Here is a 24,907-nt window from a genome sequence, read left to right as displayed (position 1 = left end):
CGCTCCCGTGCAGGAGGTGGAAGTGGCTACTAAATCAAAAGTGAACAGTAGAAAAAATCTCATACTCACCTGTCTGCAGACTCACGGTGCCATGCTCCATGCCGTCAGAAGACTTCATCACTGATTACCGGCAGCTCCTGCAGTGGGACGGTAGTCAGCACGGACGTGTGTAGTTGTTTGTTTTGTTTTTTTGGGTTTTTTTTTTTTGCACTGATGCATCAGCCTAGACTGTACAGCGAGCGAGCGCCGAGTGACAGATTCCCCGGCGATTGCAGTCATTTAATGACAGCTGCAGACAGGCCAGGGTGATCTCCGGAGTTCAGGTGAGAGCACCCGAGATTAGCCCGGGATGTCTGCAGCTGTCATGAACTGAACCACAAGTGCCGGGGAATCAATCACTCGGCGCTCGCTGTAAAGTCCAGGCTGCACGCCGGAGCTCAGGTGAGAGCTCCGGAGTGCAGTGCAGGTACCTGAATCCAGGCCTGGCATTACTGGAGATTCCTCCGGTAGCCAGTCCGACGCTGCACAGAAGTGTTTAGTTTGTTGGGTTTTTTTTTTGCACTGATGCATCAGCTGATTGTATAAACGGCTTTTATACAAATCAGCTGCTGTGTCATGTGATTCAGGCCTTGAACCTGACACATCATCTGATCGCTTTACCTTCCAGCAAACCGATCAAATGATATTGGATCCGGATTGGACGGCGCGGGACCCTTGACCCAGGATTACTGCGGAGGGGGGTTCTTTATTTCAATAAAGATGGAGTCACTAATTGTGTTGTTTTATTTCTAATAAAAATATTTTTCTGTGTGTTGGTTTTTTTTTTTTTATCTTTACTAGAAATTCATGGTGGCCATGTCTAATATTGGTGTGACACCATAAATTTCGGGTTAGGGCCAGCTGATAATACACAGCTAGCCCTAACCCCATTATTACCCAGCGAGCCACCCGGCAGCTGGAAGAGTTGGATGCAGCGTCAGAAGATGGCGCTTCTATGAAAGCGCCATTTTCTGGGGTGGCTGCGAACTGCAATTCGCAGCGGGGGTGCCCAGAAAGCTTGGGCACCCTGCATTGCGGATTCCAATCCCCAGCTGCCTAGTTGTACCTGGCTGGACACAAAAATTGGGCGAAGCCCACGTCATTTTTTTTTTTAATTATTTCATGAAATTCATGAAATAATTAAAAAAAAAAAAAAGGGGGCTTACCTATATTTTTGGTTCCGGCTAGCATACAAAAATATGGCGAAGCCCACGTCATTTTTTGGGGGGGCAAAGAAATCCTGCATACAGTCCTGAAAGGAGGATGCTGAGCCTTGTAGTTCGGCAGCTGCTGTCTGCTCTCCTGAATACACTATTGGATGGAGGATGCTGAGCCTTGTAGTTCTGCAGCTGCTGTCTGCTCTCCTGCATCCACTAGTGGATGGAGTATGCTAAGCCTTGTAGGTCTGCTCCCCCTGACTCTCCCTCCAGCATACAGTCCTGGATGGAGCATGCTGAGCCTTGTAGTTCTGCAGCTGTATGCTCTCCTGCATACCCTTGTGGAGAATGAAGAACATATTGAAGAAGGAAATGACATCAGACCTTTTTTCTTTTTTTTTTCAACAATCTTTAATGGCATTGTTCACGGATAAAAAAATGCATAAAAACGCAGTGAGCAAAAAGCGCACCAAAACGCGGTAAAAACGCATGCGTTTTTGCCGCGGGTGCGTTTTTTGCATCAAAAAATGCACAAAAACGCAGTGTCAAAGAAACTCAGTGTGTGAACTTAGCCTAAGGGGCTGGCTGGCAAATTATGGCCTGGAGGCTAATAACACAGCAGTGGCCCTTGAACAGTGGCCCATCCTTATTGCATTTACTTCCAGATACTTCTTAAAGGGAGTAGAGATCAGAAGGTTTTAAAAAGATAAAGTTGGAGTAATGAAGGGATAAATGCCAAATGCTCGTGACCTCAACTATGCAAATCGCATACTTCCTATCACTATGCTGGGAATACAGAGGAATCATGACAGTGTGCGCATAGCAGACTATCACTATTCAGAGCAACTATAGAAATAGGACCACACCCCAGAAAATGGAGGGTGTATGGATTGGAAACTGTAGGTCATCCTTATTAATTCACATAGACAAAACAGTCCATCAAAAGAAGCATCACTACCTTTTTTTTGTCTAAACCTTTAAAATGGTTAGTGTAGTGCCAGTGTGTTTTATAGTCACTGGTCGCCATCTGCCCCGGTGTCCAGCGTTGTTCCGCTCCTCTTCTGTGTCACCTGACCGCTCTTCAGACTCTCCGACTCAGACTGGGCTCGGTATGGCCCAGAAGTGGCTTCTACAACGCAAGTCTATGGAGAACAAGGCTCTATCAACTTACATTGCAAAAGAAAATTCCAGGTCAAATAGAGTGTAGTGTGACCCCGAGAGTCTGAAGAGCTGTCAGGACACAGAAGAGGAGCGAAACAGCGCTGGACACCGGGGAAGATGGCAACCAGTGAGTATATTAACACAATTACACTACACTAACATCTACACAGGATTAGGGGAAAAAAAAAGTTAACGGGAGGCTTTTTTAAAGCAGAATATAAGTGACATACAGTTAATATTCTTTCCTTGTAGTAGACCTGATTGCATTTAGAAATATGGAGCATAATAAGTGACTGGTATATGACAGATCAGTGATACATAATCTTGTACCGTAATATCTGATGTCAGTGCTCACACTGTTTCATATAAGTCACATAATATCCAGTATACTTCATGTAATACATGATGTGCACAGACATCAGATGGTATATAGGGTACATGATTATATATCACTGATCTATACCAGTCACATTCTGTACACTGTATGTGCTATACTTTGTGCACAGACAGCAGAGGTTTTATACAAGATAAAATAACACTGGTGTAATGTCTATAGTCAAAGTATAATACCATATATACTGACAATTATAATTCTGTATACACATCTGATAGCACAATATAATACATGCAGTTTACAGGATTAGAAATATTTTTTTTTATTTAGTGCCAACATATTCTGCAGTGCTTTACAATTCTGAGGGGACATTTACACACAATAAAGACTTTATAGAGTAATATATACATTTAACAGATACTATAGGATAATACACTGGTGTAGGATATACTGAAGCTACAGATATCGTATATCAGTCAAATAATTTCCTGTAGGTTTGGACACACCTTCTCTTCTCTAGAACAACTGTTAAGAGGAGACTTTGTGCAGCAGGCCTTCATGGTAAAATAGCTGCTAGGAAACCACTGCTAAGGACAGACAACAAGCAGAAGAGACTTGTTTGGGCTAAAGAACACAAGGAATGGACATTAGACCAGTGGAAAAATCTGTGCTTTGGTCTAAGGAGTCCGAATTTGAGATCTTTGGATCCAACCACCGTGTCTTTGTAGAAACGGTGAACGGATGGACTCTACATGGTTGGTTTCCACCGGGAAGCATGGAGGAGGAGGTGTGATGGTGTGGGGGTGCATTGCTGGTGACACTGTTGGGGATTTATTCAAAATTGAAGGCATACAGAACCAGCATGGCTACCACAGCATCTTGCAGTGGCGTGCTATTCCATCCGGTTTGCGTTTAGTTGGACCATCATTTATTTTTCAACAAAACAATGACCCCAAACACACCTCCAGGCTGTGTAAGGGCTATTTGACCAAGAAGGAGAGTGATGGGGTGCTACGCCAGATGACCTGGTCTCCACAGTCACCAGACCTGAACCCAATCGAGATGGTTTGGGGTGAGCTGGACCGCAGAGTGAAGGCAAAAGGGCCAAGTGCTAAGCATCTCTGGGAACTCCTTCAAGACTGTTGGAAAACCATTTTCGGTGACTACCTTTTGAAGCTCATCAAGAGAATGCCAGAAATGTGCAAAGCAGTAATCAAAGCAAAAGGTGGCTACTTTGAAGAACCTAGACTATAAGACATATTTTCAGTTGCTTCACACTTTAAGTATTTCATTCCACATGTTTTAATTCATAGTTTTGATGCCTTCAATGTGAATCTACAATTTTCAGAGTCCTGAAAATAAAGAAAACTCTTTGAATAAGAAGGGGTGTACAAACGTTTGGTCTGTACTGTACATAGAATGGTAGAAAATCCGACGTCTGTAGTCATAGTACAGTATACACAATCGCATATCCTGTATATGATGACATTGGATGTCTGTAGTCAGCACATCATATTAATCTGTATGCTGTATGTACTATACTATGTGCATAGACATCCAATGTTATATACATATACAGTATGTGACTGGTATAATATCAACTGTCAGTTTATCACACACACCAATCACATTCGCCTGTATACTGGATGTAATATACTATGTACATAGAATGGTAGAAAATCCGAAGTCTGTAGTCATAGTATAGGAAACACGATCGCATATCCTGTATATGACATCGGATGTCTGTAGTCAGCACGTTATATTAATCTGTATGCTGTATTTACTATACTATATGCATAGACATCCAATGTTATATACATATATGTGACTGGTATAATATGAACTGTCTGTACTCAGTTTATCACACACACCAATCACAATCACATTTTCCTGTATACTGGATGTAATATACTATGTGACTAGTAGAAGATACACTGTGACTACAGATGTTAGATATCATACCATCACATATTACACTGTATATAACAGCTGTGCGCATAGTATATCACATACAATGTACAGCATTATATGTGACTAATATATTTTATACTATTTGTACACACATCAGATGTTATATATGGGATAACACTGTATGTGATGTATTTATCATACTTTCTACAGACATTATATGCAGGTAATATATGTGATGACATATATTATACTATCTCTACATAAAGCAGATATTACACCATTCACATATTATCCTGTAAATAACATTGGATGCAAAAACAGGAGGACAAAGTGGATAATATGCAAAATATTACATATATTTATTAAATATATAGGTATGTATGGCAGAGAAGGTAAAACAAAGGCATGAAAATGCTGGCACTAGAAGGTTACAAGGAGTACTGTGGGTACATAATCACAATCATGATAGGTTGCATGGGTAAGTACAATAACAACAATCATGATTGTGATTATGTACCCACAGTACTCCTTGTAACCTTCTAGTGCCAGCATTTTCATGCCTTTGTTTTACCTTCTCTGCCATACATACCTATATATTTAAAAAATATATGTAATATTTTGCATATTACCCACTTTGTCCTCCTGTTTTTGCATTTGATCCATGTGGTTTGCATTTCTATCCACGGTTCATCTCGGATGTTTTTTCCGTGGCTTTCTTTCTATATTATGATTGTACCCTGATGGATGTTTATTGTAAAATAACATTGGATGTCTGTGCACATAGGATATTAAATAGAGTATACAAATTATTATGTGATTGGTATATATTATACTGTGATACATACATCAGATGTCATATACAGGAGAATATGTAATGATATATATTACACCATGACTGTGGACATAAAATATTACAACATCACATATCTTGTATATAATATCTGATGTATAAGATATATCAGTGATATATATTTCATGTACACTGTATGTAATATACTATATGTGCATTTATACAATATATATGCACTGACTGATCATTACTGGACCTGTCTACAGGACTTGAATAATATAATGTATGACTAATTCCTGCTTTACAGGAGTCGATCTATCGTGTGATAGCACGAGCGATCATACCCGCCCCCGTCGGTTTTGCGTGACTGGCAAATCGCTGCCCATGGCGCACAAACTCGTTTAACCCCCGTCACACGCTCTTACCTTCCGGACGACCTCGCTGTGGGCGACGAACGTCCACTTCCTGAAGTGGGAGGGACATTCGGCGTCACAGCGACGTCACACGGCAGCCGGCCAATAGAAGCGGAGGGGCGGAGATGAGCGGGATGTAAACATCCCGCCCACCTCCTTCCTTTCACATAGCCGGCGGGTGCCGCGGGACGCAGGTAAGCTGTGTTCATCGTTCCTGTGGTGTTACATGGAGCAACGTGTGCTGCCTCGGAAACGATGAACAACCTGCGCCATTAAAAATAAACGATATTTTGAAAGTAAACAAGTACACGACTCACGAGTTGTGAGCGATACTGCATCGCTCGGAGGGGTCACACGAGACGACGTCGTGCGCTATGCCGGATGTGCGTCACGAAAACCGTGACCCCCGACGACACATCACACGATAGCTCGTCTCGTGTAAAGCAGGCATTAGTCTATGTGATATATGATGTCCTGGAGCCAGACTAAGGAGCAGTCAGACTAAGGAGCTCACTGTTAGTTACTGCTGCAGCCTGAACTTTCCTACAGATTGGGTGATGCAGGAGCTGATGACTCCCACTGGTAGACCTGAGACATGGGAAGGTTCAAGCTGGTGCAATAAATCAGCACACAGTGCCTCAGAGCATCTGCTAACATGACAAGCCGGCCATGTCAGAGACCTCCTGCGACCGCCCCCTACATTCTGCTCTGCTGACCTCATGAGTCAAGCTCCTTTTGATGGAAGCAGACCAGCAGGTGCACTGGTGATGTAAGATCGGCAGACACGCCCACACAGCAATACTGAGAAGGCCGGGACAAACTTCTATAGGTTTAAAAGTAGATGGGTAGTAGCAAAGAGATTTTAGTTTTAAAACTCTTGGGTAATGTTTAAGATGGGATATTGGGGGAGGGGGTAGTGTCCACTGGAATAAGATAAAAAAAACAAACCCTACAGAAAAGCCAACAGATAGCGCAATTATTTCTTATGCGTGTCAATGACAAACTTAAAACATACTGGTAAAAGAAAGCCAACCACTAATTCCCTGTACTTATACAAGAGGTGTTCAGTAAGTTACGGTATCTACCCCAGCATGTACTGTCAGTTTTAGAGAGCTGAGCTTTTCTGTACATGTTCAGACACTGTAGAAGTTCACTGATGAAAGCACTAGAAGTGACAGGATGGTAAGTGCAGTACAGAGCAGATGTACAAAGAAAGCGAGAAATTTGGAGCGTCGCTACGTGACTAAATTCCTTAAAAGGGAAGAAAAGAAGCCTAAAGAAATCCCTGAAAGGATGATTGCTGTATATAGTGATGATGCACCTTCCTACTACCAAGTTTTGGGCCAAGCAGTTTAAATGGGTAGAGAATCAATTGAAGATAACTCGATCAGAGAACCTATCAAAGCATCTTCAGGGGGAAATGTTCCAAAAAGTAGAGGCTATGATTTTGGAAGATCATCAGGTCAAAGTTTGTATTATAACGCAAGAATTAGGCATTTCAGTTAGTATGGTTTCCAGTATTATACGATGTTTTGAAGATGTCAAAAAGGTGGGTGCCACATACGTTGATTCCGGATCAAAAAAAATATCTGTAATTTAGCCAAGAGAATTTAGGAATGTGTATAGACACCACCTAGATCCCGAGACCAAACATGAGTCCATTCAATGAAAGCACTAGAGGCCACCAACTCCAAAGAAATTGTGTGTCCAGCAGTAAGCTGCAAAGATCACGGCAACAGTTTTATAGGGATACAAAAGGCGTTTTATTACAAGAATTCACGTCACATAAGACAACAATTACCGAAGACACTTCTGCTTCAACAATAAAGGAATTACAAGTGGCAATCAAAAAAAAAACAGCGTGGGAAGTTGTTGGCATGTGTGTTGCTGCTTCACAACATTGACAGCTCAAAAGGCTCGCAAATCCAAGCTGCTGTCAGGAAATGCGGCATCATGGAGTGCAAGGGTAGGCCCTGTGCGCACTAGAAAAAGGATTTTTCTCAAGAAATTTCTTGAGAGTTTGAAAGATTAGCGAACTTGCGTTAAAAAAAAACGCACCGATAATGCACCAAAAAGCGCATGCGGTTTTGCCGCAGGGTGGTCTCTGCATTTTTTACCATTATCTATGGCAAAAAACGCAGGTACCTGCAGAAAAGAAGTGACATGCCCAATCTTTATCTTAAGAAATTCTGCAGAAAGAATGTTCTTGAGAAACAAAAGCAGTGTGCGCACAGCTATTTTTTTTCTCCATAGGTTTTGCTGGGCAATGTCTGCAGAAAGGTTACAACCATTTTCTCAAGAAATTTCTGCAGCAAAAATGCCAAAAAAGCGGGTAAAAACGCAGTGTGCGCACAGGGCCTTAGGCGGGCTTTGCACGCTGCGACATCGGTAACAATGTGTTACCGATGCTGCAGCGATAGTCCCGCCCCCGTCGCACGTGCAATATCTAGTGAAAGCTGCCGTAGCGATTATTATCGCTACGGCAGTTTCACACGCACATACCTGCCGTGCGACGTCCCTCTGGCCGGCGACCCGCCTCCTTCCTAAGGGGGCGGGTCGTGCGGCGTCACAGCGACGTCACACGGCAGGCGGCCAATTGAAGTGGAGGGGCGGAGATGAGCAGGATGTAAACATCCCGCTCACCTCCGTCCTTCTCATTGCAGCCGGCGGCAGGTAAGGTGAAGTTCCTCGCTCCTGTGGCTTCATACACAGCGATGTGTGCTGCCGCAGGAGCGAGGAACAACATCGTACCGGTCGCTGCACCGGCATTATGGAAATGTCGGAAGCTGCAGCGATGATACGATAACGACGCTTTTGCGCTCGTTCATCGTATCAAAAAGGATTTGCACGTTGCGATATCAACTGCGACGCCGGATGTGCGTCACTTTCGATTTGACCCCACCGACATCGCACGTGCAATGTCGCAACGTGCAAAGCCGCCCTTAGGGGTACTTTGCACGCTGCGACATCGCTACTGCGATATTGTCGGGGTCAAATCGAAAGTGACACACATTCTTCTATTGGCCGCCTGCCGTGTGACGTCGCTGTGACGCCGCACGACCCGCCCCCTTAGGAAGGAGGCTGGTCGCCGGCCAGAGCGACGTCACAGGGCAGGTATGTGCATGTGACGCTGCCGTAGCAATAATGTTCGCTACGGCAGCTATCACAAGATATCGCATGTGCGACGGGGCAGATACTATCGCGCTCGGCATCGCTAGCCGATGCTAGCAATGTCGCAACGTGCAAAGTACCCCTTAGGGTTACGTTTTTGAAGTGTTTTTTTTTTTTTTTTTAAAGTAAAAGCTGCTTTTTACAATACCAGCAAAAGCTACGAACTTTCAGAAATCTCATGCTTTTTTCCTGCCTGAAAAGGTAAACTGCTGTGTGTTTGAAAGACCAACATGTGAACTTTATTGAAACATGTACTTTAGACAAATTACACATTAGTCTACACAAACAAAACTACGCAAAACCTTCTTTTGTAAGCAGCTTTAAAACTGACAAAAGAGCAGATTTTGGCTGCAGAAAAAAAAAAAATGCCGCAAAAACGCAATGTGTGAGAAAAGCTTTTCTGTGAATAACCTGCCTCTGCTGAATGAAATCTCAGCAATGACATGTTATTCACAGACAGGAGGCAGACAGAGGGGCGGAGGAGTCACAGACAGGGAGAGGAAAAAATAAAAAAAAGAATGATATAGCTCCCCATGCGGCTCAGGGAGTGTTGAAGCCGGGAATTCCTTTGCGATCACATGTGATAATCCAAAATATGAGAAAAAAACATCAAGTTTCATAAAAATGGAAAAACGTTATTTGAAGAACATTAAAAAAGAATCTATGTCATAGAGACTGACAAGCAACGCGTTTTGAACGCAAGCCAAAGGACCTAACGCACAATGCTTTTAGCCTTAAATCTCCATAACATGGAATCTTTTTTACAGTTTTTCAAATAAAGTTTTTGCATTTTTATGAAGCTGGATATTGTTGTCTCTTGTTAGTGTACTGTCCGGCCCCTGTGCACCGAAACCTAATTACCGGAAAACTTCAAATGGTGATTACAGAAAAACAATAAAGTGCATTGATCCACCAATCAGTATTACAGCTCCATTACAATCATGTCTTAACTTTACATTAGAAAATCGAGCGCACAGATTCTCTACGTCTACATCTTCAGGTACCATGGTTGATATACAAAATGTTTTTTTTTTTTCATCCAGTTCTATATTAAGTGCAAGTTTGGAGATCAGGAATATTTTTTATCTTTAAACACACATGAATAAAAGCTATATTTTATTTTCATTTTTGTCAGGGTTCTCAACTTGTCAATGTTAAAGAGCTTGCCCACTACTTGGAATACCCCTTCTTTCCCCATGTGCGCCCACATGAAAACAAAGCCTATACTCACCTCCAGTGCCGCCACAGTTCAGCGATGTCGGAACTTTGGTTCCCGAGGAACACATGACATTGTTATGACACACAAGCCATGGGACCAATCAACATTCACTTCCTTCTTCCCACCTTCATGTGGTTAAAGAGATCTGTCACCTGATTTTTAACACCTAATCTGAGAGCACCATGACGTAGGAGCAGAGATCCTGATTCCAGCGATTAGAGGACTACTTGGCCTGCTGCCAGGTAGTCCAGTATATTCATAAGTTCCATATAACTACTAGATCTGCAGCAGAGAAAATGCTGATTTTATCAAAATGGCAGCACACAACTCAGTAAGTGCATAAGTGCATCCGCAGCACTCACTTCCTATTATATAATGTATAATATAATAATATTTATTCATTTATATAGCGCTGTTATTTCCACAGCGCTTTACATACAATGGCAACACTGTCCCCATTGGGGCTCACAATCTAGGTTCCCTATGAGTATGTTTTTGGAATGTGGGAGGAAACCGGAGAAGCCGGAGGAAACCCACGCAAACTCCTTGCAGATGGTGTCCTTGGTGGGATTTGAACCCAGGACCCCAGCGCTGCAAGACTGCAGTGATAACCACTGAGCCACCGTGCCCCCCTATTAGTGATTTAACCATCAGAAGCTGGGGAGACAGAAATCGGTGCAGACTGGTCACGGGGCTAGTGTGTCATAACAATGTTATGTGGGCCCTGGGAATGAGAGTTCTAACATCACTGGAACCGCACTGTCACCAGAGTCGAATATATACTTTGGTTTTTTTATAGGGGGCGAACATGAGGAATGAGAAGGAGTTCTCCAAGTAGTGGACAACTCCTGTAAATTTAGAAAACAGCAACAGATCGGCAACACATAAAATAAGCAGTACCTGTTCGGTTTAACCGTGCCATGTTCATCATTGCCTCCTGATATGCTAACTCCACATCTTCTTGTGTAACGACCAGCTTTATTTTATTCCATTTTTCTGGCTGGTGGTGTTGAAAAAGAAATAGAATTCAAAAATTAATACAAAATATCACATGGTGTCTCAATCTTTGTAAGTTACACAAAGAACAGCAAGTTGGTGGGAAATCCCTTTTGAATGGAGGATTGGCCTCCACTTCATTCTCGGTCAATGTGATTGTCGGAAACAGCAGAGTGCAGTACTCTGATTTTTCTGCCACTCTCTGACAAAAAAATGGATTGGAAGGCCAAGCATGTGCAACTATGCATCATTCAAGACTATGCAGTCTTTGGGTCCTGGAGCTCTGTACTCAGGATTATTGGGGGTCCCAGCAGTTGGGCCTCAGCAATCAGCAAGTTATCCCGTGTCCTATGAATAGGGGATAACTTGTAATCTTGGGAAAACCCCTTTAATGTGGGGGTTACTTGTATGTAAGATCTGGAGAATGATCACAATGATATGCTGTGTTAGCACTGGTCTTGTAGTTCTTTAAAAATGGAAACGTTCCTTAGTTGCGCAGCAGTATACAGAGATCATTATCACATTACATAGTCCTGTATCTTAGTAAGGCAGTGAAATAGACTGACTGTTGATCAGAGCAATAAAACACCTAGAATAATTATTATATTGTATAAGCATGAGGGTATAGAGAAGCTTACTTACAATATCTAGCCATTGATGAACTGCTACTGCAACTTGGGTCCCCAAAGGCTTGGTCAATACAAGGACATCCCCAGGTACTGCATTGTCTGGCCTGTGTGGATACACGAGCAGACAATGTATGCCATGCATAGAAATGTAGCTGTCAAATTCTCATTTTGTATCCTGCTCGCTAGTGAAGGCTTCTTCGCAGACTATACGATAATCTGGTCTACAACATGACCGCTGATGGAGGAGCATGTGACTGGACCTGTCCGCCAGCCTCCTCCAATTGGAAAACACTGCACATGGAAGAGTTGTATCTTAAAGAGATGGCTGAAGTAGGGGCATGTGACCATACTACTCTATCATCAGCCTTTGTGAAAAACAGTGCCGTCCGTGAAGAAGGCTGCACCGACAAGTCCAGGAGGAGAACCTGTAATACCTATATATTATTATATGTCACAAAATAATGCCCCCAACACGTTTAGTTGAATAAAGATAAAGCAGACAACCCCTTAAAGTTCATATTAATAAGGCTCCTTACTAATGAAAATAAAGGTTTCCTGCAGTCAGCACAATATTTTGTAACACCTTGTGTGATCCCATGAGTTAAAATTCGCTCAATAAGCAGGTCACACATTGTAGGCCAATTCACAAACATGGGTAGGTCTAAGAAGCAGGTCTGTCCATGGGGCAGCCCACAAGGACAGACCCGTGGCCTCTGCAAGCAACAAGGGCAGGGAGCGGTAAAAGGCACAATTTGTACACAAGCTAAAGAACAGCATTAATATTTGATGCATTGACATTTCACATGTCTACAAAGCCCTTGTTTGATATCTATAAGTGCAATAGACATTCATTAAAGGACAATCCCTTCTCAATCCGAGTGTTTGCCCTAGTTAAAATAAAAAAACTAAAAAAAAAACCCAAAACTTAGGCCACGTGCAGACGTTAAGGAATTTGATGACTTTTTACTTCTGCATTTGTAACCTAGGAGTGGGTAATAAATGCAGAAGTGGTGATGTTTCTGTTATACTTTTCCTCTGATTGTTCCACTCCTGGTTTTAGCTACAAATACTGAGGGGAAAAACTCACCAAATACCACTTGGCCTTATACGTACATCCCATGTTGGTGCCATTCCAGCGGTGTCGGCAATCGCTCTCCCGGGGCTCATGTGACGTTGTTACATCACGTAAGACCTCCACCCAATCAGTACTGGCTTCACTATCCCCATCTTCGAACCTGAGTTGCCACCAGTCCAGAATTTCCAGTACAGTTCATAAAAATGAGACACTTTTTTGCTTTCACTGTAAACAAGAATTTAAAGGGAACCAATCACCAGGATTTTCGTATATAAGCTAAAGCCAGTGCTATACTGGCACCATCAGGCTGATTCTCTCCATACCTGTAGTGGTCAGCTCGGATGTTTAGGTTTTGAAATCCAAAAAAGTAAAAAAGTAAAGTTTATAAAATGAGCTGCTTGTTGAGTGGCAGTTGCAATGGAGCAGATAATATATTCATAGTTATCCCCTCCCCCTGTTACAATTAGCATACGTATTATACAAACAATTTAACTTTTCGCTAGGAAGGACCTGTGTGAGGTCATACCCATGTGACCTGGCATCCAGCTTTGTTGGCCGAGACCCCACCCCTTCTGGTCACATGGGTATGACCTCACACAGGTCCCGCAAGAGAAAGTGACTATTGTATAATGATTATGCTAATTCTAACAGCGGGAGGGGATAACTATGAATATATTATCTGCTCCAGTGCAACTGTCACTCAACATGCAGCTCATTTTATAAACTTTACTTTTTTGGATTTCAAAACCTAAACATCCGAGCTGACCACTACAGGTATGGAGAGAATCAGCCTGATAGTGCCAGTATAGCACTGCTTTAGGTTATATACAAAAATCCTGGCGATTGGTTCCCTTTAAGGCAGAATTTTTTTGAAGCTAAAAAACCTTTTACAGATTGTATTAGATATAGGTACCTTCACTGTGAACAATCTGTAAAAGGTTTTTTAGCTTCAAAAAAATTCTGCCTTAAAGGGAACCAATCGCCAGGATTTTTGTATATAACCTAAAGCAGTGCTATACTAGCACTATCAGGCTGATTCTCTCCATACCTGTAGTGGTCAGCTCGGATGTTTAGGTTTTGAAATCCAAAAAAGTAAAGTTTATAAAATGAGCTGCATGTTGAGTGACAGTTGCACTGGAGCAGATAATATATTCATAGTTATCCCCTCCCGCTGTTAGAATTAGCATAATCATTATACAATAGTCACTTTCTCTTGCGGGACCTGTGTGAGGTCATACCCATGTGACCAGAAGGGGTGGGGTCTCGGCCAACAAAGCTGGATACCAGGTCACATGGGTATGACCTCACACAGGTCCTTCCTAGCGAAAAGTTAAATTGTTTGTATAATACGTATGCTAATTGTAACAGGGGAAGGGGATAACTATGAATATATTATCTGCTCCAGTGCAACTGCCACTCAACAAGCAGCTCATTTTATAAACTTTACTTTTTTGGATTTCAAAACCTAAACATCCGAGCTGACCACTACAGGTATGGAGAGAATCAGCCTGATAGTGCTAGTATAGCACTGCTTTAGGTTATATACAAAAATCCTGGCGATTGGTTCCCTTTAAGGCAGAATTTTTTTGAAGCTAAAAAACCTTTTACAGATTGTTCACAGTGAAGGTACCTATATCTAATACAATGGGCTGTACACATGAATCACTGATAATCAATGATTTATTATGTTTTTTTTAATGGGTCTGTCAAAAATCATTGTCTATCCGTTATTTTTTTTTAATAAGGTGTCGAGAAAAATAAAAGTCAAGTTGGCAACCACGCTTTGGCGGATGAATCAAACATCAAGAGGAAGTCGGAGCTGTGGCTGGACACTAGAATCATACTAATGTAATGTTTGATACAGTGCCGACAAGTAGTATTCAACCCCCTGCAGATTTAGCAGGTTTACACATTCGGCATTAACTTGGCATTGTGACATTTGGACTGTAGATCAGCCTGGAAGTGTGAAATGCACTGCAGCAAAAAAGAGTGCTATTTCTTTTTTTTTTTTTTTTTAAAAATTGTGAAAAGTTTATTCAGAGGGTCATTTATTATTCAACCCCTCAAACCACAAGAATTCTGTTTGGTTCCCCTAAAGTATTAAGAAGTATTTCAGGCACAAAGAACAATGAGCTTCACGTTTGGATTAATTATCTCTTTTTCCAGCCTTTTCTGACTAATTAAGACCCTCCCCAAACTTGTGAACAGCACTCATACTTGGTCAACATGGGAAAGACAAAGGAGCATTCCAAGGCCATCAGAGACAAGATTGTGGAGGGTCACAAGGCTGGGAAGGGGTACAAAACCCTTTCCAAGGAGTTGGGCCTACCTGTCTCCACTGTTGGGAGCATCATCCGGAAGTGGAAGGCTTATGGAACTACTGTTAGCCTTCCACGGCCTGGACAGCCTTTGAAAGTTTCCACCCGTGCCGAGGCCAGGCTTGTCCGAAGAGTCAAGGCTAACCCAAGGACAACAAGGAAGGAGCTCCGGGAAGATCTCATGGCAGTGGGGACATTGGTTTCAGTCAATACCATAAGTAAAGTACTCCACCGCAATGGTCTCCGTTCCAGACGAGCCCGTAAGGTACCTTTACTTTCAAAGCGTCATGTCAAGGCTCGTCTACAGTTTGCTCATGATCACTTGGAGGACTCTGAGACAGACTGGTTCAAGGTTCTCTGGTCTGATGAGACCAAGATCGAGATCTTTGGTGCCAACCACACACGTGACGTTTGGAGACTGGATGGCACTGCATACGACCCCAAGAATACCATCCCTACAGTCAAGCATGGTGGTGGCAGCATCATGCTGTGGGGCTGTTTCTCAGCCAAGGGGCCTGGCCATCTGGTCCGCATCCATGGGAAGATGGATAGCACGGCCTACCTGGAGATTTTGGCCAAGAACCTCCGCTCCTCCATCAAGGATCTTAAGATGGGTTGTCATTTCAAGGTGTTGCAGTGGCCTAGTCAGTCTCCTGACCTTAACCCAATTGAAAACTTGTGGAAGGAGCTCAAGATTAAAGTCCACATGAGACACCCAAAGAACCTAGATAACTTGGAGAAGATCTGCATGGAGGAGTGGGCCAAGATAACTCCAGAGACCTGTGCCGGCCTGATCAGGTCTTATAAAATACGATTATTAGCTGTAATTGCAAACAAGGGTTATTCCACAAAATATTAAACCTAGGGGTTGAATAATAATTGACCCACACTTTTATGTTGAAAAGTTATTAAAATTTAACTGAGCAACATAACTTGTTGGTTTGTAAGATTTATGCATCTGTTAATAAATCCTGCTCTTGTTTGAAGTTTGCAGGCTCTAACTTATTTGCATCTTATCAAACCTGCTAAATCTGCAGGGGGTTGAAGACTACTTGTAGGCACTGTATATCCAAAGACGGAAAGTGAAGCTGGGCGCTGATTGGGTGTAGAGCTTGTGTGATGTAACCATGTCACGTGAGCCCCAGGAGAGCAAGTGCCAACACCTCTGCAACGACGCTGGCACCAGAAGTGACTATAAGGGTACGTGCCCATGATCAGGACCCGCTGTGTCCAGGTCGCGGCGGGTCCGCGAATCTCCTCCACAGGAGACCGCAGCTGCTTATGCTCACGATCAGGGTTTGGGCAGTTGAGGTTTCGCTCTTATGTTCTCCCTGCTTGGGAAGCCGCACCGCAGGTCAGTTTATGCTGCGGGCAGTACACCCACAGTGGGCATGGAAATATAGGAATCCCATCCACTGTGCTTGTACTGTACATCGCAACATTTTGGAGGCGGCCAAAGCATGATGCGTCCAAAAAGCTGTAAACACTGATTGTGGGCATGCAGCCTTAGTGTTTTTATTTTAATGGGAGCAAACTCCGATTAAAAAGATTTTTTTTTGAGTAGTGGACGACCCCTTTAAGACCAATGGAGATTGTTGGGTTTGTTTTTTTTAAATACATTATGAAAAAGCATGGATGATGCCAAACATACATTTTTTTCACAAAAAAACAAAATAAAAAAAACCCCAAAATGAAATAATGTGCTATGTGAGAGGTTTATGACGCTATGCTTGGTACAACATCCATCAAGAGCAATTTCAGAAGAACAGTATGGTGAGGTAAGGTATTGAGGGAACTGTTTCCGGTCTTTTTGCCAGCATTGCTGTAATTTGCTCTATAAGTATCAAAATCTCACATGATGGATAATATATTTGGCTACTTTAAATACAAAGAAATTCTGTTTAAAACTGTTCATCCACTTTTTTTTGCAATTTTTAAAAAAGTCACAATAAAAAAAAAAAAAAAGTGTGCAGCTCATTTACAAAGCTAACCACATATACACACATAGTGGCATAAAAGGAAAAAAAGGGGTAAATTAGTACTAAAAAAAAAAAAAAAAAAAAAAAAAAGGCAAGCGTCGAAATGTCCTAAAACTGATGCAAAAGCCTTTATCTATTTTCCCCTGTTGTGTGTTTTCTAATACCTAGACATGTGGATGTTTTAAACTGATAACCATATGTGCGTTTAATACTTTTATCGATTTCTCTTTATTCTCTGAACATAGATGCAAGGTACATGACTATTTTTTTTGACAACAGCATAATGCGGGCGTCACACGAGACGATCTATCGTGCGATGCATTGTCGGGGTCACGGTTTTCGTGATGCACATCCGGCATCGTTCACGACGTCGTGTCGTGTGACACCTCCGAGCGAGGCAGAATCGGTCACAAATCGTGAGTCGTGTACACGTCGCTTATTTGTAAAAAACTGTTTACTTTTCATGGCGCCGGTTGTTCATCATACCCGGGGCAGCACACATCGCTCCGTGTGACACCAGTCTGTCTTGTACTGTTAATGATTGTTGTACGTATACCCTCTTTCACTTGTAAAGCGCCATGGAATAAATGGCGCTATAATAATAAATAATAATAATAATAATAATAATAATAATGAACACAGCTTACCTGTGTCCCGCAGCACCCGCCGGCTATGCTGAAGGAAGGAGGTGGCCGGGATGTTTACGTCCCGCTCATCTCTGCTCCTCCGCTTCTATTGGCCGGCGGCTGTGTGACGTCGCTGTGACACCGAACGTCCCTCCCCTTCAGGAAGAGGATGTTCGCCGCCCACAGCGAGGTCGCTCTGCAGGTAAGTACGTGTGATGGGGGTTTAACGACTTTGTGCGACACGGGCAGCGATTTGCCCGTGACGCACAAACGATTGGGGCGGGTATGATCGCACGATAGATTGCATCGTGTGACGCCCGCATAACTCCTAACCTAACTCGCAGTTTGTGTCTGCTCAATGCATCTCTAAAATGGATACAAAGGTGAAAGGTACGAAGGTAAAGGAACTACTTTCCTCTCTACTGAAAGCCAAGTGCTGGTAATAAAATGAAACTGATAAGGTTTTACAAGTTTACAACATTACATAATTACATCGGTTGGTAACTTCTAAGCACATTGCTGACTTTATCCGTATTCAGTGCTTCTCGCATAAATGTTTTTATCAGCAAAGAAAGGAGAAAAAGCAAAACTGAACCACTTAGGAAGATGGAAATTTTACTTAGAATTAAAGGGTTATTCCTATCTCCAAGATCCTATCCCAATATAGTTATATGTAGTAGGTGTAATAATAATACTAATATCAGCAAATACCTCCAATTATCTTACCTCATATGCAGGGCATTGCAGGTTAGGAATCTATGGTTACATCCACTCATATAGTGATAGTTAATTACAGCAACTAAGCTGCAATGCCCTGCACATGAGGTAAGAAAGATGGCTACATCAGGAGAACTATACTACATTTCCAATTGGAGGTACCTGATAATTATTAGACCTACTACATATTGGGATAGCTTCCTGCAGATGGGAATAACCCTTTAAGGTATTTTTTTTTTAAGTGTTCTACACCGCCCTCTTCTGGTCAATAATTTGTAGATGTCATTCTATATAAATGCTGTATTAGAACTGCATTGAACCTCACTCTTCTAATTTGGGATAAATCTTTGGTTTTTACCTCTTGTGGTGTCTCTAGCGGTCTATATATCTATTATATCTAATTGTTTCCTTCAGAAGTGTTTTTTTTCCCCCATGTGAGTACTATTTCAGCCAGTAAACGTTTTAATTTACTAGGACGTCTATAGAATTTCCCGTTGCTCATAATGCCAACATTTGAAGCACAGTACATATTTCTGTCCCAAATAAAGATCATAATAGATTCAAACACACATATACACTAGAGACTTTATAATAAGGTTCACTACTGGATGACCGCTGCTCTCTTCAGGGCCCAATTTACAATAAAGACCAAGAATACTCGTCTCCCACAATGGCGTCATTCCAGTGATGTTGACACCGCTATTCTCAGCGGGTCACGGGACATTATTTTGTCATGTGATCACTGAAGCCAATCAGTGGCAAATGATTAGCTGCAGCCTTTAAAATGTTGTCAGAGCGCACACCTACTCTTGATGGAATGTTGTTGATGATTACAGCTAATCAGACGCTGCTGACTGTATTGTTTGGCTGCAGCAGTCATGTAACAACTCAGGAGCCACTGATCAGCTGTATATATCAGATTGAAAATCCACTCTGACGAAATAGCAAATGCCGCAGTTGCTCATCTGCCGCTGTTTGGCTGCAGAATAAGCAGTGCCGACATCACTGGAAGGCTATGTGCGCACGTAGCGTTTGTCCAGCACACGTGCTCTTCAAATCACTGCAGAAAGAGTCTGTAATGAAAAAAAAACAAAAAACGATTCCATGCGCTCTGAGTGCAGCCCCTCCCATAGACAGAGCGGGGACTGCATGCAGAGCGCAGGAAAGAAGTGACATGTCACTTCTTAGAACGCGCGCTTCGGGCAGCAGCTGAAGCGCTGCGCTCTAATACGCCACGTGCGCACGTCTCCTGCATAATCTTCATAGATTATGCTGGGGACGCAGGACGCATGCAGTTACGCTGCGGTGCAGATCGCAGCGTAACTGCATGCAAATACACAACGTGCGCACATAGCCGAACAGTGCCGCTGTGGGAGGGGAGTATCAATTGCTTTTATTTTATATGGGACCCTGAGGTGATACATCATGGGTTGTCTTATAGTGGATAATACATTAAATGTTTTTGATCTCAAGGTGAGACCACTTGGAGAAAATGAATGTAAACTAAGGGAGACCATATGAAACTCCATGCAGATATTGTGCTTGCTTAGTTCAAGCTCAATACTCCAGTGATACCTGGCAAATCTTAGTAATTGTGCTAAACTAAGTTGTTAGTAAATTATTACAGATTTTTAGTTCTGGGTCTTTTCCATTAAGGATAAGAAGTGACTATGTGCAAAGCCTTGGAATGTGATGCTGCTGTAGATAAACTGGATGTCATCTTGGCACAGGGCACTGAATATAAAGCCCTGGAATACCATACGTTTTACAACTCACATTATGAACTCATTAGGCTGACATACAGTTGTCGCAACTCCTCCTAGAACTACCCAAGGGTTTAATACAGTCTGTCCTCCTGTAACAGAAGTCCCAGCTTCTTCTGCGGCATCCTTGAATCCCTGAATGATGAGAGGCATTACCTTGTCTCTTTCCTACAAAATAAAACATATGCAAAATATGTTACTAAAATTAGACAGACTGCATGAAGATGAATATTCATGGTATACAGAATACTGAACGGATGGACTACTCTGGATTCCGCCTTTTACCCATAGGTGTACCGCAAACTTATTCTTCCCCATGCCCATCCATTTGCTACTTTTTTTTTTTTTTAACTCATCTACTTGTATCTTTGTAATTCTATAATTTATCTGTTGCACTACTACTTTTGCCTTCAAATGAAGCAAAGGAAGAATAAGTTGCATAATACATAAGTGTGAAAATTACAAAATTTGAATTAGGTCTTAAAGGGAATCTGTCAGCAGGTTTTTGTTATGTAATCTGAAGACAGCATATTGTAAGGGTAAACAAGAGATTACAGCCAGGTGTCTCTTAGGCTAGGTTTCCGTTGTTTTGCATCAGTCACATGCGTTGCTTAACGCTTGTGACTGATGCGTTGTACAACGGATGAGAATTATTGGAAGAGAAAGCAGATTCCGTTATAAAACAAGAGACAGAGAGAACGATCAGCTGATCGCTCTCATTAGGGGCCGCTGGCTTTTGAGAGCGAACAGATGATCTCCCGGTGGCCTGCTAATGAGAGCGATCAGCTGATCGTTCGGACGCCGAGAGAGAGCATGCGCAGCGAAATCAAAAGGATTCCGCTGCTCAAAAAAACACTACATGCTGCGTTCCTGCCGCCCGACGGTCAGTCGTTCCACGACTGATTAGTCGGGCGGAGGATGCAACGCAGCATCATCAGTCACAATCTGCTGCTCATACAAGTATATGGGAACGTTGTTGACCAGAGCCGCGGATTGTGACTGATACAAATTGACGGAAATGTGAACCTAGCCTCATCACAAAATGTGTTTTTGTTTACCTGAAATGTTAGTTTAAGCATCAGCAGTACTATTATTAGTGGACTGCGGAGCACATGAGCTCTATTCTGACTCCTCCCCCTCACTGATTAGCAGCTTGTCTATAGAAATGTAAACTGAAAGCCTGGTGTGGGTGAGGAAGGCTATATAAGCTCTGCTACATGCAAAATATAAAATATCTTTGATTCTGTCAGAACATAGCAAATGGCCTACAGTGTACCATTTTTGAACTTTATATATATATATATATTGCATATATATATGTGTATATATATATATATATATATATATATATATATATATATATATATATATATATTATATATATATATATATACACACACATATATATACACATATATATATACAGTTAGGTCCAGAAATATTTGGACAGTGACACAATTTTTGCGAGTTGGGCTCTGCATGCCACCACATTGGATTTGAAATGAAATCTCGACAACAGAATTCAAGTGCAGATTGTAACGTTTAATTTGAAGGTTTGAACAAAAATATCTGATAGAAATTGTAGGAATTGTACACATTTCTTTACAAACACTCCACATTTTAGGAGGTCAAAAGTAATTGGACCAATAAACCAAACCCAAACAAAATATTTTTATTTTCAATATTTTGTTGCGAATCCTTTGGAGGCAATCACTGCCTTAAGTCTGGAACCCATGGACATCACCAAACGCTGGGTTTCCTCCTTCTTAATGCTTTGCCAGGCCTTTACAGCCGCAGCCTTCAGGTCTTGCTTGTTTGTGGGTCTTTCCATCTTAAGTCTGGATTTGAGCAAGTGAAATGCATGCTCAATTGGGTTAAGATCTGGTGATTGACTTGGCCATTGCAGAATGTTCCACTTTTTTGCACTCATGAACTCATGAACTCCTGGGTAGCTTTGGCTGTATGCTTGGGGTCATTGTCCATCTGTACTATGAAGCGCCGTCCGATCAACTTTGCGGCATTTGGCTGAATCTGGGCTGAAAGTATATCCCGGTACACTTCAGAATTCATCCGGCTACTCTTGTCTGCTGTTATGTCATCAATAAACACAAGTGACCCAGTGCCATTGAAAGCCATGCATGCCCATGCCATCACGTTGCCTCCACCATGTTTTACAGAGGATGTGGTGTGCCTTGGATCATGTGCCGTTCCCTTTCTTCTCCAAACTTTTTTCTTCCCATCATTCTGGTACAGGTTGATCTTTGTCTCATCTGTCCATAGAATACTTTTCTAGAACTGAGCTGGCTTCATGAGGTGTTTTTCAGCAAATTTAACTCTGGCCTGTCTATTTTTGGAATTGATGAATGGTTTGCATCTAGATGTGAACCCTTTGTATTTACTTTCATGGAGTCTTCTCTTTACTGTTGACTTAGAGACAGATACACCTACTTCACTGAGAGTGTTCTGGACTTCAGTTGATGTTGTGAACGGGTTCTTCTTTACCAAAGAAAGTATGCAGCGATCATCCACCACTGTTGTCATCCGTGGACGCCCAGGCCTTTTTGAGTTCCCAAGCTCACCAGTCAATTCCTTTTTTCTCAGAATGTACCCGACTGTTGATTTTGCTACTCCAAGCATGTCTGCTATCTCTCTGATGGATTTTTTCTTTTTTTTCAGCCTCAGGATGTTCTGCTTCACCTCAATTGAGAGTTCTTTAGACCGCATGTTGTCTGGTCACAGCAACAGCTTCCAAATGCAAAACCACACACCTGTAATCAACCCCAGACCTTTTAACTACTTCATTGATTACAGGTTAACGAGGTAGACGCCTTCAGAGTTAATTGCAGCCCTTAGAGTCCCTTGTCCAATTACTTTTGGTCCCCTGAAAAAGAGGAGGCTATGCATTGCAGAGCTATGATTCCTAAACCCTTTCTCCGATTTGGATGTGACAACTCTCATATTGCAGCTGGGAGAGCTGGGAGTGTGCACTTTCAGCCCATATTATATATATAACTGTATTTCTGAACATGTTTTTGTAAACAGCTAAAATAACAAAACTTGTGTCACTGTCCAAATATTTCTGGACCTAAATATATATATATATATATATATATATATATATATATATATATATATATATATATATATATATATATATATATATATGCTGCTCAAAAGTAAAAAAGTACAGCAGGCCAGCGTTATACGAGATCTGTCTCTCCAAAAGGGAGATTGCACTCATTAGAACCTGGCATATGTGTAGCCCCAGGTCCAAACTCTGCAGCCTTAAAGGGAACCAATCATCAGGATTTTCGTGTATAAGCCGCAGCCAGTGCAGTACTGGCATTATCATGCACAGTGTGTACATACCATTAGTGGGCAGCTCGGGTGTTTAGTCAGTGAAATACAACTTTATAAAGTTTGAAATTTCGTGCACTTTTTGATTGACGTGTGCACCTCTGCAGATAATGTCCGGGCGGGTTATGCAGGAGTTCCCCGCCCCCCCCACCAGCCTGTTCCTCCCTCTCTCCAGGCTGGTTATGCACGTGTTCCCCGCCCCCCCCGCGCCGCCTGTTCCTCCCTCCCTCCCTCTGGCTGTATGTAAATATCTAATCTTCAGAAACATGGCGCCGGAGTGGGCCTCTGCGCATAGCGCTTATCTCCGGCGCCATGTTTCTGAAGCCCCCGCATTACACAACTTGGTGTCTGAGAGGGCGGCGCCACAGCGATGTCACACCGGCTGGTGTGTTGGCCCGGTGTCCTGGGGCAGCACGATACAGGAGCAGCAGGTAATCGCGTCCTCCGATCAGCTGTTCTGCAGTCCTGTTGTGATCGCGCTCGCTCCTGCGGTCACAACGGGATCTGAAGGAGTGAGGGCGCATGCGCCGCCCTCTAACACCAAGCTGTGTGATGCGGGCTTCAGAAACAAGGCGCCGGAGATAAGCGCTATGCGCAGAGGCCCACTCCGGCGCCATGTTTCTGAAGATTAGATATTTACATACAGCCAGAGGGAGGGAGGGAGGGAGGAACAGGCGGCGCGGGGGGGGGGGGGGGGGCGGGGAACATGTGCATAACCCGCCCGGACATCAGGAGAGAGGGAGGAACAGGCTGGTGGGGGGGCGGGGAACTCCTGCATAACCCGCCCGGACATTAACAGAGAGGTGCACACGTCAATCAAAAAGTGCACGAAATTTCAAACTTTATAAAGATGAATTTCACTGCCTAAACACCCGAGCTGCCCCCTGATGGTATGTACACACTGTGCATGATAGTGCCAGTACTGCACTGGCTGCAGCTTATACACGAAAATCCTGATGATTGGTTCCCTTTAATCGATCATATATAGGCAAAAAAGGCATTTATCATCAATTTCTTTACACCAATCTCCTTTGCAGTTATTTTGGTGTTTTCACATTACCCATTATCTTTTCAGAACAAATATAAAGCATAAATGTTTGCCTATTGTAAGTACTACGTACCCGATCAGTCAGTTTATTACTGACACCAAGAAGCATCAGCATGTTGTCACATTCAGTTACCCCCATTGCATATAGATCACTCAATACATTTGCACAGGCTATTCGTCCCTATAAAAAAAAAAAAAAAATGA

The 24,907-nt window shown here is 42.6% G+C and overlaps 1 protein-coding gene across 5 annotated transcripts in view; it reads right to left on the bottom strand.

The window, feature by feature from the left end:
- The window catches only part of SEPHS1 (selenophosphate synthetase 1), a 94,710-nt gene that overhangs the window by 10,415 nt on the left and 59,388 nt on the right, over positions 1 to 24,907 (bottom strand). For all 5 annotated transcript variants that reach the window (XM_075345259.1, XM_075345261.1, XM_075345263.1 and 2 more), the window contains 4 exons: positions 24,777 to 24,884; positions 20,312 to 20,466; positions 11,834 to 11,924; positions 11,096 to 11,195 (listed from right to left, as the gene is read on the bottom strand). In XM_075345259.1, the coding sequence (XP_075201374.1) occupies positions 11,096 to 11,195; positions 11,834 to 11,924; positions 20,312 to 20,466; positions 24,777 to 24,884 (454 nt within the window). The remainder of the gene's footprint in view (positions 1 to 11,095; positions 11,196 to 11,833; positions 11,925 to 20,311; positions 20,467 to 24,776; positions 24,885 to 24,907) is intronic.

This window comes from Anomaloglossus baeobatrachus, chromosome 4 (assembly GCF_048569485.1).
Source record: "Anomaloglossus baeobatrachus isolate aAnoBae1 chromosome 4, aAnoBae1.hap1, whole genome shotgun sequence".
NCBI classification, from domain to species: Eukaryota; Metazoa; Chordata; class Amphibia; order Anura; family Aromobatidae; genus Anomaloglossus; species Anomaloglossus baeobatrachus.
The sequence above is the reverse complement of the archived record's forward strand: the minus strand, read 5'-3'. Positions and strand labels throughout refer to the sequence as shown.